General features: G+C 54.2%; 1 protein-coding gene across 1 annotated transcript in view; it reads right to left on the minus strand.

The window, feature by feature from the left end:
* The window catches only part of LOC144953413 (peptidyl-prolyl cis-trans isomerase H-like), a 38083-nt gene that overhangs the window by 2834 nt on the left and 19296 nt on the right, over nt 1-15953 (minus strand). The window contains exons 2-3 of the mRNA XM_078883992.1: nt 11983-12075; nt 502-589 (exon numbers count right to left, since the gene is read on the minus strand). Coding sequence (XP_078740118.1) covers nt 502-589; nt 11983-12075 — 181 coding nt within the window. The remainder of the gene's footprint in view (nt 1-501; nt 590-11982; nt 12076-15953) is intronic.

The following is a 15953-nucleotide window of genomic DNA, read 5'->3' on the forward strand; positions in this document are numbered from 1 at the left end:
GCACACACACACACACGCACACACGCACGCACACACGCACACACACACGCACACACACACGCACACACACACGCACACACACACGTACACACACACGCACACGCACACACGCACGCACACACGCACACACGCACGCACACACGCACGCACACACGCACGCACACACGCACGCACACACGCACGCACACACACACTTACACACACACGCACACACACACACACACTTACACACACGCACACACACACTCACACACACACTTACACACACACACACACACGCACACACACACACTTACACACACACACACTTACACACACAGACACACTCACACACACACACACGACGTGCCAGGCTAGGTGCACGCCGGCCTACCGAACACACGCACACACACACACGCGCCAGGCTAGGTGCACGCCGGCCTACCGAACACACGCACACTCACACTTACACACACACACACACTTACACACACGTGCCAGGCTAGGTGCACGCCGGCCTACCGAACACGACGTGTTTGCCGTCCAGGAAGTCACATTTGGCGCACGTCACAAAGAACTGGCAGCCATTCGTGTTGGGCCCACTGTTCGCCTGGGGGGACACAGACAGAGACACACACACAGAGACACACAGAGACACAGAGATAGACACACACAGAGACATACATACAGATACATAGACACACACACACATACATAGACACTGTTAGCCTGGGACACACAGCCATTGGTGTTGGGCCCACTGTTCGCCTGGGGGACACGCACAGAGACACACAGAGACACATAGACACACACAGAGACACACAGACACACACACACAGATACACACAGATACACACAGACACACACACACAGATACACACAGATACACACAGACACACACACACATCGACACACAAATAGACACACACAGACACACACACATAGACACACACACAGAGAGAGTCAGCCAGTGAGTGTGTGGGTGAGTGAGTTGGTGAGTGAGTTGGTGAGTGACTAGGTGAGTGACTAGGTGAGTGAGTGGGTGAGTAGGTGAGTGAGTTGGTGAGTGAGTAGGTGAGTGACTAGGTGAGTGAGTGGGTGAGTAGGTGTGTTGGTGAGTGTGTAGGTGAGTGAGTAGGTGAGTGAGTAAGTGAGTGAGTAGGTGAGTGAGTGGGTGAGTAGGTGAGTAGGTGTGTTGGTGAGTGTGTAGGTGAGTGAGTAGGTGAGTGAGTTGGTGAGTGAGTTGGTGAGTGAGTAGGTGAGTGAGTAGGTGAGTGAGTGGGTGAGTGAGTAGGTGAGTGAGTAGGTGAGTGAGTAGGTGAGTGAGTTGGTGAGTGAGTAGGTGAGTGAGTAGGTGAGTGAGTTGGTGAGTGAGTTGGTGAGTGAGTAGGTGAGTAGGTGAGTGAGTAGGTGAGTGAGTTGGTGAGTGAGTAGGTGAGTGAGTAGGTGAGTGAGTAGGTGAGTGAGTAGGTGAGTGAGTAGGTGAGTAGGTGAGTGAGTAGGTGAGTAGGTGTGTTGGTGAGTGTGTAGGTGAGTGAGTAGGTGAGTGAGTTGGTGAGTGAGTTGGTGAGTGACTAGGTGAGTGACTAGGTGAGTGAGTGGGTGAGTAGGTGAGTAGGTGTGTTGGTGAGTGTGTAGGTGAGTGAGTAGGTGAGTGAGTTGGTGAGTGAGTAGGTGAGTGAGTAGGTGAGTGAGTAGGTGAGTGAGTGGGTGAGTAGGTGAGTAGGTGTGTTGGTGAGTGTGTAGGTGAGTGAGTAGGTTAGTGAGTTGGTGAGTGAGTAGGTGAGTGACTAGGTGAGTGAGTGGGTGAGTAGGTGTGTTGGTGAGTGAGTAGGTGAGTGAGTTGGTGAGTGAGTAGGTGAGTGAGTAGGTGAGTGAGTTGGTGAGTGAGTAGGTGAGTGAGTTGGTGAGTGAGTTGGTGAGTGAGTAGGTGAGTAGGTGAGTGAGTAGGTGAGTGAGTTGGTGAGTGAGTAGGTGAGTGAGTAGGTGAGTGAGTAGGTGAGTGAGTAGGTGAGTGAGTGGGTGAGTAGGTGAGTAGGTGTGTTGGTGAGTGTGTAGGTGAGTGAGTAGGTGAGTGAGTTGGTGAGTGAGTTGGTGAGTGAGTTGGTGAGTGAGTAGGTGAGTGACTAGGTGAGTGAGTGGGTGAGTAGGTGAGTAGGTGTGTTGGTGAGTGTGTAGGTGAGTGAGTAGGTGAGTGAGTTGGTGAGTGAGTTGGTGAGTGAGTAGGTGAGTGACTAGGTGAGTGAGTGAGTGGGTGAGTAGGTGAGTAGGTGTGTTGGTGAGTGTGTAGGTGAGTGAGTAGGTGAGTGAATTGGTGAGTGAGTTGGTGAGTGAGTAGGTGAGTGACTAGGTCAGTGAGTGGGTGAGTAGGTGAGTAGGTGTGTTGGTGAGTGTGTAGGTGAGTGAGTAGGTGAGTGAGTAGGTGAGTGAGTTGGTGAGTGAGTTGGTGAGTGAGTAGGTGAGTGACTAGGTGAGTGAGTGGGTGAGTAGGTGAGTGAGTGGGTGAGTGAGTGTGTGAGTGAGTGTGTGAGTGAGTAGGTGAGTGAGTGTGTGAGTGAGTGTGTGAGTGAGTGTGTGAGTGAGTGTGTGAGTGAGTGGGTGAGTGAGTAGGTGAGTGAGTTGGTGAGTGAGCGTGTGAGTGAGTAGGTGAGTGGGTGAGTGAGTAGGTAAATGAGTAGGTGAGTAGGTGAGTGAGTAGGTGAGTAGGTGAGTGAGTTGGTGAGTGAGTGAGTGAGTGCGTGAGTGAGTGTGTGAGTGAGTAGGTGAGTGGGTGAGTGAGTAGGTGAGTGAGTAGGTGAGTGAGTAGGTGAGTAGGTGAGTGAGTAGGTGAGTGAGTAGGTGAGTGAATGGGTGAGTGAGTAGGTGAGTGAGTTGGTGAGTGAGTAGGTGAGTGAGTAGGTGAGTGGGTGAGTGAGTAGGTGAGTGAGTAGGTGAGTGAGTAGGTGAGGTGAGTGAGTAGGTGAGTGAGTAGGTGAGTGAGTAGGTGAGTAGGTGAGTGAGTAGGTGAGTGAGTAGGTGAGTAGGTGAGTAGGTGAGTAGGTGAGTGAGTAGGTGAGTGAGTAGGTGAGTGAGTAGGTGAGTGGGTGAGTGAGTAGGTGAGTGAGTAGGTGAGTGGGTGAGTGAGTGTGTGAGTGAGTAGGTGAGTGAATGGGTGAGTGAGTAAGTGAGTGAGTAGGTGAGTGGGTGAGTGTGTGAGTGAGTAGGTGAGTGAGTAGGTGAGTGAGTAGGTGAGTGAGTAGGTGAGTGAGTAGGTGAGTGAGTGGGTGAGTGAGTAGGTGAGTGAGTAGGTGAGTGAGTAGGTGAGTGTGTGAGTGAGTAGGTGAGTGAGTAGGTGAGTGGGTGAGTGAGTAGGTGAGTGAGTAGGTGAGTAGGTGAGTGAGTAGGTGAGTGAGTAGGTGAGTGAGTAGGTGAGTGAGTAGGTGAGTGAGTAGGTGAGTAGGTGAGTGAGTAGGTGAGTGAGTAGGTGAGTGAGTAGGTGAGTGAGTAGGTGAGTGAGTGGGTGAGTGAGTAGGTGAGTGAGTAGGTGAGTGAGTAGGTGAGTGTGTGAGTGAGTAGGTGAGTGAGTAGGTGAGTGGGTGAGTGAGTAGGTGAGTGAGTAGGTGAGTAGGTGAGTGAGTAGGTGAGTGAGTAGGTGAGTGAGTAGGTGAGTGAGTAGGTGAGTGAGTAGGTGAGTAGGTGAGTGAGTAGGTGAGTGAGTAGGTGAGTAGGTGAGTGAGTAGGTGAGTGAGTAGGTGAGTAGGTGAGTGAGTAGGTGAGTAGGTGAGTGAGTAGGTGAGTGAGTAGGTGAGTGAGTAGGTGAGTGAGTAGGTGAGTGAGTAGGTGAGTAGGTGAGTGAGTAGGTGAGTGAGTAGGTGAGTAGGTGAGTGAGTAGGTGAGTAGGTGAGTGAGTAGGTGAGTAAGTAGGTGAGTAGGTGAGTGAGTAGGTGAGTGAGTAGGTGATAGGTGAGTGAGTAGGTGAGTAGGTGAGTGAGTAGGTGAGTAGGTGAGTGAGTAGGTGAGTGAGTAGGTGAGTGAGTAGGTGAGTGAGTAGGTGAGTAGGTGAGTGAGTAGGTGAGTGAGTAGGTGAGTAGGTGAGTGAGTAGGTGAGTGAGTAGGTGAGTAGGTGAGTGAGTAGGTGAGTAGGTGAGTGAGTAGGTGAGTAGGTGAGTGAGTAGGTGAGTGAGTAGGTGAGTAGGTGAGTGAGTAGGTGAGTGAGTAGGTGAGTAGGTGAGTGAGTAGGTGAGTAGGTGAGTGAGTAGGTGAGTGAGTAGGTGAGTGAGTAGGTGAGTGAGTAGGTGAGTGAGTAGGTGAGTAGGTGAGTGAGTAGGTGAGTGAGTAGGTGAGTGAGTAGGTGAGTGAGTAGGTGAGTAGGTGAGTGAGTAGGTGAGTGAGTAGGTGAGTGAGTAGGTGAGTGAGTAGGTGAGTAGGTGAGTGAGTAGGTGAGTAGGTGAGTGAGTAGGTGAGTGAGTAGGTGAGTAGGTGAGTGAGTAGGTTAGTGAGTAGGTTAGTGAGTAGGTGAGTGAGTAGGTGAGTGAGTAGGTGAGTGAGTAGGTGAGTGAGTAGGTGAGTGAGTAGGTGAGTAGGTGAGTGAGTAGGTTAGTGAGTAGGTGAGTGAGTAGGTGAGTGAGTAGGTGAGTAGGTGAGTGAGTTGGTTAGTGAGTAGGTGAGTGAGTAGGTGAGTGAGTAGGTGAGTAGGTGAGTGAGTAGGTGAGTGAGTAGGTGAGTGAGTAGGTGAGTGAGTAGGTGAGTAGGTGAGTGAGTAGGTGAGTGAGTAGGTGAGTGAGTAGGTGAGTGAGTAGGTGAGTGTGTGAGTGAGTGTGTGAGTGAGTAGGTGAGTGGGTGAGTGAGTAGGTGAGTGAGTAGGTGAGTGAGTAGGTGAGTAGGTGAGTGAGTAGGTGAGTAGGTGAGTGAGTAGGTGAGTGAGTAGGTGAGTAGGTGAGTGAGTAGGTGAGTGAGTAGGTGAGTAGGTGAGTAGGTGAGTGAGTAGGTGAGTGAGTAGGTGAGTGAGTAGGTGAGTGAGTAGGTGAGTAGGTGAGTGAGTAGGTGAGTGAGTAGGTGAGTAGGTGAGTGAGTAGGTGAGTGAGTAGGTGAGTGAGTAGGTGAGTGAGTAGGTGAGTAGGTGAGTGAGTAGGTGAGTGAGTAGGTGAGTGAGTAGGTGAGTGAGTAGGTGAGTAGGTGAGTGAGTAGGTGAGTAGGTGAGTGAGTAGGTGAGTGAGTAGGTGAGTAGGTGAGTGAGTAGGTGAGTGAGTAGGTGAGTAGGTGAGTAGGTGAGTGAGTAGGTGAGTGAGTAGGTGAGTGAGTAGGTGAGTGAGTAGGTGAGTAGGTGAGTGAGTAGGTGAGTGAGTAGGTGAGTAGGTGAGTGAGTAGGTGAGTGAGTAGGTGAGTGAGTAGGTGAGTGAGTAGGTGAGTGAGTAGGTGAGTAGGTGAGTGAGTAGGTGAGTGAGTAGGTGAGTGAGTAGGTGAGTGAGTAGGTGAGTAGGTGAGTGAGTAGGTGAGTGAGTAGGTGAGTAGGTGAGTGAGTAGGTTAGTGAGTAGTTGAGTGAGTAGGTGAGTGAGTAGGTGAGTGAGTAGGTGAGTGAGTAGGTGAGTAGGTGAGTGAGTAGGTTAGTGAGTAGGTGAGTGAGTAGGTGAGTGAGTAGGTGAGTAGGTGAGTGAGTTGGTTAGTGAGTAGGTGAGTGAGTAGGTGAGTGAGTAGGTGAGTAGGTGAGTGAGTAGGTGAGTGAGTAGGTGAGTGAGTAGGTGAGTAGGTGAGTGAGTAGGTGAGTGAGTAGGTGAGTGAGTAGGTGAGTGAGTAGGTGAGTGTGTGAGTGAGTGTGTGAGTGAGTAGGTGAGTGGGTGAGTGAGTAGGTGAGTGAGTAGGTGAGTAGGTGAGTGAGTAGGTGAGTGAGTAGGTGAGTGGGTGAGTGAGTAGGTGAGTAGGTGAGTGAGTAGGTGAGTAGGTGAGTGAGTAGGTGAGTGAGTAGGTGAGTGAGTAGGTGAGTGAGTAGGTGAGTGAGTAGGTGAGTGAGTAGGTGAGTAGGTGAGTGAGTAGGTGAGTAGGTGAGTGAGTAGGTGAGTGAGTAGGTGAGTAGGTGAGTGAGTAGGTGAGTAGGTGAGTGAGTAGGTGAGTAGGTGAGAAGGTGAGTGAGTAGGTGAGTGAGTAGGTGAGTAGGTGAGTGAGTAGGTGAGTAAGTAGGTGAGTAGGTGAGTGAGTAGGTGAGTGAGTAGGTGAGTGAGTAGGTGAGTAGGTGAGTGAGTAGGTGAGTGAGTAGGTGAGTGAGTAGGTGAGTGAGTAGGTGAGTGAGTGAGTGAGTGTGTGAGTGGGTAGGTGAGTGGGTGAGTGAGTAGGTGAGTGAGTAGGTGAGTAGGTGAGTGGGGTGAGTGAGTGTGTGAGTGAGTAGGTGAGTGAGTAGGTGAGTGAGTAGGTGAGTGAGGAGTAGGTGAGTAGGGAGTGAGGGTGAGTAGGTGAGTGAGTAGGTGAGTGAGTAGGTGAGTGAGTAGGTGAGTGAGTAGGTGAGTGAGTAGGTGAGTGTGTGAGAGAGTGTGTGAGTGAGTAGGTGAGTAGGTGAGTGAGTAGGTGAGTGAGTAGGTGAGTGAGTAGGTGAGTGAGTAGGTGAGTAGGTGAGTGAGTAGGTGAGTAGGTGAGTGAGTAGGTGAGTGAGTAGGTGAGTAGGTGAGTGAGTAGGTTAGTGAGTAGGTTAGTGGAGTAGGTGAGTGAGTAGGTGAGTGAGTAGGTGAGTGAGTAGGTGAGTGAGTAGGTGAGTAGGTGAGTGAGTAGGTGAGTAGGTGAGTGAGTAGGTGAGTGAGTAGGTGAGTAGGTGAGTGAGTAGGTTAGTGAGTAGGTTAGTGAGTAGGTGAGTGAGTAGGTGGAGTGAGTAGGTGAGTGAGTAGGTGAGTGAGTAGGTGAGTGAGTAGGTGAGTGTGGTGAGTGAGTGTGTGAGTGAGTGGGTGAGTGAGTAGGTGAGTGAGTAGGTGACGTGGGTGAGTGAGTAGGTGAGTGAGTAGGTGAGTAGGTGAGTGTGTGAGTGAGTGTGTGAGTGAGTAGGTGAGTGAGTAGGTGAGTGAGTAGAGTGAGTGAGTAGGTGAGTGAGTAGGTGGAGTAGGTGAGTGAGTAGGTGAGTGAGTAGGTGAGTGAGTAGGTGAGTAGGTGAGTGAGTAGGTGAGTGAGTAGGTGAGTAGGTGAGTGAGTAGGTGAGTGAGTAGGTGAGTGAGTGGGTGAGTGAGTGTGTAGTGAGTAGGTGAGTAGGTGAGTAGGTGAGTGAGTCGGTGAGTGAGTAGGTGAGTGAGTAGGTGAGTAGGTGAGTGAGTAGGTGAGTGAGTAGGTGAGTAGGTGAGTGAGTAGGTGTGAGTGAGTAGGTGAGTGAGTAGGTGAGTAGGTGAGTGAGTAGGTGAGTGAGTAGGTGAGTAGGTGAGTGAGTAGGTGAGTGAGTAGGTGAGTGAGTGGGTGAGTGAGTGTGTGAAGTGAGTAGGTGAGTAGGTGAGTAGGTGAGTGAGTAGGTGAGTGAGTAGGTGAGTGAGTAGGTGAGTGAGTAGGTGAGTGAGTAGGTGAGTAGGTGAGTGAGTGGGTGAGTAGTGTGAGTGAGTAGGTGAGTGAGTAGGTGAGTTGAGTAGGTGAGTGAGTAGGTGAGTGAGTAGGTGAGTGTGTGAGTGAGTGTGTGAGTGAGTAGGTGAGTGAGTAGGTGAGTGAGTAGGTGAGTGAGTAGGTGAGTGAGTAGGTGAGTGTGTGAGTGAGTGTGTGAGTGAGTGGGTGAGTGAGTAGGTGAGTGAGTAGGTGAGTGGGTGAGTGAGTAGGTAGAGTGAGTAGGTGAGTAGGTGAGTGTGTGAGTGAGTGTGTGAGTGAGTAGGTGAGTGAGTAGGTGATAGTGAGTAGGTGAGTGAGTAGGTGAGTGAGTAGGTGAGTAGGTGAGTGAGTAGGTGAGTGAGTAGGGAGTGGTAGGTGAGTAGGTGAGTGAGTAGGTGAGTGAGTAGGTGGTAGGTGAGTGAGTAGGTGGAGTGAGTAGGTGAGTGAGTGAGGTGAGTGAGTGTAGGTGAGTGAGTAGGTGAGTAGGTGAGTAGGTGAGTGAGTAGGTGACGTGAGTAGGGTGAGTGAGTAGGTGAGTGAGTAGGTGAGTGAGTAGGTGAGTGAGTGGTGAGTGAGTGAGTGAGTGAGTAGGTGAGTAGGTGAGTAGGTGAGTAGGTGAGTGAGGTAGGTGAGTGAGTAGGTGAGTAGGTGAGTGAGTAGGTGACGTGAGTAGGTGAGTAGGTGAGTGAGTAGGTGAGTGAGTAGGTGAGTAGGTGAGTGAGTAGGTGAGTAGGTGAGTGGAGTAGGTGAGTAGGTGAGAGCAGTGAGTGAGTAGGTGAGTGAGTAGGTGAGTAGGTGAGTGAGTAGGTGAGTAAGTAGGTGAGTAGGTGAGTGAGTAGGTGAGTGAGTAGGTGAGTGAGTAGGTGAGTAGGTGTAGTGAGTAGGTGAGTGAGTAGGTGAGTGAGTAGGTGAGTGAGTAGGTGAGTGAGTAGGTGAGTGTGTGAGTGAGTGTGTGAGTGGGTAGGTGAGTGGGCTGAGTGAGTAGGTGAGTGAGTAGGTGAGTAGGTGAGTGGGTTGAGTGAGTGTGTGAGTGAGTAGGTGAGTGAGTAGGTGAGTGAGTAGGTGAGTGAGTAGGTGAGTAGGTGAGTGAGAGTGAGTGAGTAGGTGAGTGAGTAGGTGAGTGAGTAGGTGAGTGAGTAGGTGAGTGAGTAGGTGAGTGAGTAGGTGAGTGTGTGAGTGAGTGTGTGAGTGAGTAGGTGAGTAGGTGAGTGAGTAGGTGAGTGAGTAGGGTGAGTGAGTAGGTGAGTGAGTAGGTGAGTAGGTGAGTGAGTAGGTGAGTAGGTGAGTGAGTAGGTGAGTGAGTAGGTGAGTAGGTGAGTGAGTAGGTTAGTGAGTAGGTTAGTGAGTAGGTGAGTGAGTAGGTGAGTGAGTAGGTGAGTGAGTAGGTGAGAGAGTGAGTGAGTAGTGAGTAGGTGAGTGGTAGGTGAGTAGGTGAGTGAGTAGGTGAGTGAGTAGGTGAGTAGGTGAGTGAGTTAGTGAGTAGGTTAGTGGAGGTAGGTGAGTGAGTAGGTGAGTGAGTAGGTGACGTGAGTAGGTGAGTGAGTAGTGTGAGTGAGTAGGTGAGTGTGTGAGTGAGTGTGTGAGTGAGTGGTGAGTGAGAGTAGGTGAGTGAGTAGGTGAGTGGGTGTGAGTGAGTAGGTGAGTGAGTAGGTGAGTAGGTGAGTGTGGTGAGTGAGTGTGTGGTGAGTAGGTGAGTGAGTAGTGTGAGTGAGTAGGTGAGTGAGTAGGTGAGTGAGTAGGTGAAGGTGAGTGAGGTGAGTGAGTAGGTGAGTGAAGGTGAGTAGGGAGTGAGTAGGTGAGTGAGTAGGTGAGTAGGTGATGTGAGTAGGTGAGTGAGTAGGTGAGTGAGGGGTGGTGAGTGTGTGAGTAGGTGAGTAGGTGGTAGGTGAGTGAGTAGGTGAGTGAGTAGGTGAGTGAGTAGGTGAGTAGGTGAAGTGAGTAGGTGAGTGAGTAGGTGAGTAGGTGAGTGAGAGGTGAGTGAGTAGTGAGTGAGTAGGTGAGTAGGTGAGTGAGTAGGTGAGTGAGTAGGTGAGTAGGTGAGTGAGTAGGTGAAGTGAGTAGGTGAGTGAGTGGGTGAGTGAGTGTGTGACTGAGATACGGGGAGCTAGGTGAGTAGGTAGAGTAGGTGAGTGAGTAGGTGCGTGGGGGGGTGAGTAGGTGAGTAGGTGAGGGGTGAGTAGGTTGAGTGAGTGGTGTGAGTGTTAGTGAGTAGGTGAGTGAGTAGGTGAAGTAGTGGTAGTGGTGAGTGAGTAGGTGAGGTGAGTAGGTGAGTGAGTTGGTGAGTGAGTGGTGGTGAGTAGGTGAGTGAGTTGAGAGTGTAGGTGAGTAGGTGAGTGAGTAGGTAGTGAGTAGGTGAGTGAGTAGGTGAGTAGTAGTGAGTGAGTAGGTGAGTGAGTAGTGTGAGTGAGTGTGTGAGTGAGTAGGTGAGTGAGTAGGTGAGTGAGTATGAGTGAGTGGTAGAGTGAGAGGAGAGTAGGTGAGTGAGTAGGTGAGTGAGTAGTGTGAGTGAGTAGGTGAGTGGGAGTGAGTGTGTGAGTGAGTGGTGAGTGAGTAGGGTGAGTGAGTAGGTGAGGGATGAGTGAGTAGGTGAGTGAGTAGGTGAGTAGGTGAGTGTGTGAGTGAGTGTGTGAGTGAGTAGGTGAGTGGAGTAGGTGAGTGAGTAGGTGAGTGAGTAGGTGATGTGAGTAGGTGAGTCAGGTGAGTGAGTCAGGTGACGTGAGTAGGTGACGTGAGTAGGTCGAGTAGGTGAAGGTGAGTAGGTGAGTAGGTGAGTAGGTGAGTGAGTAGGTGAGTGAGTAGGTGAGTAGGTGAGTGAGTAGGTGAGTGAGTAGGTGAGTAGGTGAGTAGGTGAGTGTGTGAGTGAGTGTGTGAGTGAGTGTGTGAGTGAGTAGGTGAGTGAGTAGGTGAGTGAGTAGGTGAGTGAGTAGGTGAGTAGGTGAGTGAGTAGGTGAGTGAGTAGGTGAGTGAGTAGGTGAGTGAGTAGGTGAGTGAGTAGGTGAGTGAGTGGGTGAGTGAGTGTGTGAGTGAGTAGGTGAGTAGGTGAGTGAGTAGGTGAGTGAGTAGGTGAGTGAGTAGGTGAGTGAGTAGGTGAGTGAGTAGGTGAGTGAGTGGGTGAGTGAGTGTGTGAGTGAGTAGGTGAGTAGGTGAGTAGGTGAGTGAGTAGGTGAGTGAGTAGGTGAGTAGGTGAGTAGGTGAGTGAGTAGGTGAGTGAGTAGGTGAGTGAGTAGGTGAGTGAGTAGGTGAGTGAGTAGGTGAGTGAGTAGGTGAGTAGGTGAGTGAGTAGGTGAGTGAGTAGGTGAGTGAGTAGGTGAGTGAGTAGGTGAGTGAGTAGGTGAGTGAGTAGGTGAGTAGGTGAGTAGGTGAGTGAGTAGGTGAGTGAGTAGGTGAGTAGGTGAGTAGGTGAGTGAGTAGGTGAGTGAGTAGGTGAGTGAGTAGGTGAGTGAGTAGGTGAGTGAGTAGGTGAGTGAGTAGGTGAGTAGGTGAGTGAGTAGGTGAGTGAGTAGGTGAGTGAGTAGGTGAGTGAGTAGGTGAGTGAGTAGGTGAGTGAGTAGGTGAGTAGGTGAGTAGGTGAGTAGGTGAGTGAGTAGGTGAGTGAGTAGGTGAGTGAGTAGGTGAGTGAGTAGGTGAGTGAGTAGGTGAGTGAGTAGGTGAGTAGGTGAGTGAGTAGGTGAGTGAGTAGGTGAGTGAGTAGGTGAGTGAGTGGGTGAGTGAGTGTGTGAGTGAGTAGGTGAGTGAGTAGGTGAGTAGGTGAGTGAGTAGGTGAGTGAGTAGGTGAGTAGGTGAGTGAGTAGGTGAGTGAGTAGGTGAGTGAGTAGGTGAGTGAGTAGGTGAGTAGGTGAGTGTGTGAGTGAGTAGGTGAGTAGGTGAGTGAGTAGGTGAGTAGGTGAGTGAGTAGGTGAGTGAGTAGGTGAGTAGGTGAGTGAGTAGGTGAGTGAGTAGGTGAGTGAGTAGGTGAGTAGGTGAGTGTGTGAGTGAGTAGGTGAGTAGGTGAGTAGGTGAGTGAGTAGGTGAGTGAGTAGGTGAGTAGGTGAGTGAGTAGGTGAGTGAGTAGGTGAGTAGGTGAGTGAGTAGGTGAGTGAGTAGGTGAGTAGGTGAGTGAGTAGGTGAGTGAGTAGGTGAGTGAGTAGGTGAGTGAGTAGGTGAGTGAGTGGGTGAGTGAGTGTGTAGGTGAGTAGGTGAGTAGGTGAGTGAGTAGGTGAGTGAGTGTGTGAGTGAGTAGGTGAGTAGGTGAGTGAGTAGGTGAGTGAGTAGGTGAGTGAGTAGGTGAGTAGGTGAGTGAGTAGGTGAGTGAGTAGGTGAGTGAGTAGGTGAGTGAGTAGGTGAGTAGGTGAGTGAGTAGGTGAGTGAGTAGGTGAGTAGGTGAGTGAGTAGGTGAGTGAGTAGGTGAGTGAGTAGGTGAGTGAGTAGGTGAGTAGGTGAGTGAGTAGGTGAGTGAGTAGGTGAGTGGGTGAGTGAGTAGGTGAGTGAGTAGGTGAGTGAGTTACCATTGACAGCAGACCAGGTGTTGAATGTTTCACTTTGAAATTCTCATCCACGAAGGGTCCGCGGTAAATACTCGTGAGGCCGGTGCCGTCTCCCTGGGCGTGAGGGGGGGGGGCGTGAGGGACCGCGTCAAACAACGTTCACTCAACACCAACGTTTACATTTAACGAATTATCGTTGTTTGTTGTTGTGGGTGGGTGAGTGGGTGGGTGGGTGGGTGAGTGGGTGGGTGAGTGAGTGAGTGGGTGAGTGGGTGGGTGGGTGGGTGAGTGAGTGGGTGAGTGGGTGGGTGAGTGAGTGGGTGAGTGGGTGAGTGAGTGGGTGAGTGAGTGGGTGGGTGGGTGGGTGGGTGAGTGAGTGAGTGGGTGAGTGGGTGGGTGGGTGGGTGAGTGAGTGAGTGGGTGGGTGGGTGGGTGAGTGAGTGAGTGGGTGAGTGGGTGGGTGAGTGGGTGAGTGGGTGGGTGAGTGGGTGGGTGAGTGAGTGAGTGGGTGAGTGGGTGGGTGGGTGGGTGAGTGAGTGGGTGAGTGGGTGGGTGAGTGAGTGGGTGAGTGGGTGAGTGAGTGGGTGAGTGAGTGGGTGGGTGGGTGGGTGGGTGAGTGAGTGAGTGGGTGAGTGGGTGGGTGGGTGGGTGAGTGAGTGAGTGGGTGGGTGGGTGGGTGAGTGAGTGAGTGGGTGAGTGGGTGGGTGAGTGGGTGGGTGAGTGGGTGGGTGAGTGGGTGGGTGAGTGGGTGAGTGGGTGGGTGGGTGGGTGAGTGAGTGAGTGGGTGAGTGGGTGGGTGAGTGGGTGGGTGAGTGGGTGGGTGAGTGGGTGGGTGAGTGGGTGAGTGGGTGGGTGAGTGGGTGAGTGGGTGGGTGAGTGAGTGAGTGAGTGGGTGAGTGGGTGGTTGAGTGGGTGAGTGGGTGGATGAGTGGGTGGGTGAGTGAGTGAGTGGGTGAGTGAGTGGGTGAGTGGGTGGGTGAGTGGGTGGGTGGGGTGGGTGAGTGGGTGGGTGAGTGGGTGGGTGAGTGGGTGGGTGGGTGGGTGAGTGGGTGGGTGAGTGGGTGGGTGGGTGAGTGGGTGGGTGAGTGGGTGGGTGAGTGGGTGGGTGAGTGGGTGAGTGGGTGGGTGAGTGGGTGGGTGGGTGGGTGAGTGAGTGAGTGGGTGAGTGGGTGGGTGAGTGGGTGGGTGAGTGGGTGGGTGAGTGGGTGGGTGAGTGGGTGAGTGGGTGGGTGGGTGGGTGAGTGAGTGAGTGGGTGAGTGGGTGGGTGAGTGGGTGGGTGAGTGGGTGGGTGAGTGGGTGGGTGAGTGGGTGAGTGGGTGGGTGAGTGGGTGAGTGGGTGGGTGAGTGGGTGGGGTGGGTGGGTGAGTGAGTGAGTGGGTGAGTGGGTGGGTGAGTGGGTGGGTGAGTGGGTGGGTGAGTGGGTGGGTGAGTGGGTGAGTGGGTGGGTGAGTGGGTGGGTGGGTGGGTGGGTGAGTGGGTGGGTGAGTGGGTGAGTGAGTGAGTGGTGAGTGGGTGAGTGGGAGGGTGGGTGAGTGAGTGAGTGGGTGAGTGGGTGGGTGAGTGGGTGAGTGAGTGGGTGGGTGGGTGGGTGAGTGGGTGGGTGAGGTGGGTGAGTGGTGGTGGGTGAGTGGGTGGGTGAGTGGGTGGGTGGGTGGGTGAGTGGGTGGGTGAGTGGGTGGGTGAGTGGGTGGGTGGGTGGGTGAGTGAGTGGGTGGGTGGGTGGGTGGGTGAGTGGGTGGGTGGGTGGGTGGGTGAGTGGGTGGGTGAGTGGGTGGGTGAGTGGGTGAGTGGGTGGGTGGGTGGGTGAGTGAGTGAGTGGGTGAGTGGGTGGGTGAGTGGGTGGGTGAGTGGGTGGGTGAGTGGGTGGGTGAGTGGGTGAGTGGGTGGGTGAGTGGGTGGGTGGGTGGGTGAGTGAGTGAGTGGGTGAGTGGGTGGGTGAGTGGGTGGGTGAGTGGGTGGGTGAGTGGGTGGGTGAGTGGGTGGGTGAGTGGGTGTGAGTGGGTGGGTGGGTGGGTGAGTGAGTGAGTGGGTGAGTGGGTGGGTGAGTGGGTGGGTGAGTGGGTGGGTGAGTGGGTGGTGAGTGGGTGAGTGGGTGGGTGAGTGGGTGAGTGGTGGTGAGTGGGTGAGTGGGTGGGTGGGTGAGTGAGTGAGTGGGTGAGTGGGTGGGTGAGTGGGTGGGTGAGTGGGTGGGTGAGTGGTGGGTGAGTGGGTGAGTGGGTGAGTGGGAGTGAGTGGGTGGGTGGGTGGGTGGGTGGGTGTGGTGGGTGAGTGGTGTGGGTGAGTGGGTGAGTGGAGTGAGTGAGTGTGTGGGTGAGTGGTGGGTGGGTGAGTGTGTGAGTGAGTGGGTTGAGTGGGTGGGTGAGTGGGTGAGTGGGTGGGTGGTGGTGGGTGGGTGGGTGAGTGAGTGAGTGAGTGGGTGAGTGGGTGGGTGAGTGGGTGGGTGGGTGAGTGGGAGTGGGTGGGTGAGTGGGTGAGTGGGTGAGTGGGTGAGTGAGTGGGTGGGTGAGTGGGTGAGTGAGTGGTGTGGGTGAGTGGGTGGGTGAGTTGGTGGGTGGGTGGGTGAGTGGGTGGGTGAGTGGGTGTGAGTGGGTGGGTGGGTGAGTGGGTGGGTGGGTGGGTGAGTGGGTGAGTGAGTGGGTGGGTGAGTGGGTGGGTGAGTGGGTGGGTGGGTGGGTGAGTGGGTGAGTGGGTGGGTGAGTGGGTGAGGTGAGTGGGTGGGTGAGTGGGTGGGTGGGTGAGTGGGGTGAGTGGGGTGAGTGGGTGAGTGAGTGGGTGGGTGAGTGGGTGAGTGAGTGGGTGGGTGAGTGGGTGGGTGAGTGGGTGGGTGGGTGGGTGAGTGGGTGAGTGAGTGGGTGAGTGGGTGGTGAGTGGGTGGGTGAGTGGGTGGGTGGGTGAGTGGGTGGGGGTGAGTGGGTGAGTGTGGGGGTGGGTGAGTGGGTGGGTGGGTGAGTGGGTGGGTGGGTGGGTGAGTGGGTGGTGAGTGGGTGAGTGGGTGAGTGAGTGGGTGGGTGGGTGAGTGGGTGGGTGGGTGGTGGGTGAGTGGGTGGGTGAGTGGGTGGGTGGGTGGTGGGTGGGGGTGTGAGGTGAGTGGGTGGTGTGGGTGGGTGAGTGGGTGGGTGGGTGGTGGGGTGGTGTGAGTGGGTGAGTGGGTGAGTGGGTGGGTGAGTGGTGTGGGTGAGTGGGTGGTGGGTGTGGGTGAGTGGGTGGGTGAGTGGGTGGGTGAGTGGGTGGGTGAGTGAGTGGTGGTGGTGAGTGGGTGGGTGAGTGGGTGGGGTGGGTGAGTGAGTGAGTGGGTGAGTGGGTGGGTGAGTGGGTGGGTGGGTGGGTGGGTGAGTGAGTGAGTGAGTGGGTGAGTGGGTGGGTGAGTGGGTGGGTGGGTGGGTGTGGTGAGTGGGTGGGTGAGTGGTTGGGTGAGTGGGTGGGTGAGTGGGTGAGTGGGTGGGTGAGTGGGTGGGTGGGTGAGTGGGTGAGTGGGTGGGTGAGTGGGTGAGTGGGTGGGTGAGTGGGTGGGTGGGTGAGTGGGTGAGTGGGTGGGTGAGTGGGTGGGTGAGTGGGTGGGTGAGTGGGTGGGTGAGTGGGTGGGTGAGTGGGTGAGTGGGTGGGTGAGTGGGTGGGTGGGTGAGTGGGTGAGTGGGTGGGTGAGTGGGTGGGTGGGTGGGTGGTGAGTGGGTGGGTGAGGTGGGTGAGTGGGTGGGTGAGTGGGGTGGGTGAGTGGGTGGTGGGTGAGTGGGGTGAGTGGGTGGGTGAGTGGGTGGGTGGGTGAGTGGGGGTGAGTGGGTGGGTGGGTGAGTGGGTGAGTGGTGTGTGAGTGGGTGGTGGGTGGGTGGTGTGTGTGAGTGAGTGGGTGAGTGGGTGGTGTGGGGTGGGTGAGTGGGTGGGTGAGTGGGTGGGTGGGTGGGTGGGTGGGTGGGTGAGTGAGTGAGTGAGTGGGTGAGTGGGTGGGTGAGTGGGTGGGTGGGGTGGGGTGGGTGGGTGAGTGGGTGGGTGAGTG

Source organism: Lampetra fluviatilis, chromosome 76, assembly GCF_964198595.1.
Source record: "Lampetra fluviatilis chromosome 76, kcLamFluv1.1, whole genome shotgun sequence".
Taxonomy (NCBI): domain Eukaryota; kingdom Metazoa; phylum Chordata; class Hyperoartia; order Petromyzontiformes; family Petromyzontidae; genus Lampetra; species Lampetra fluviatilis.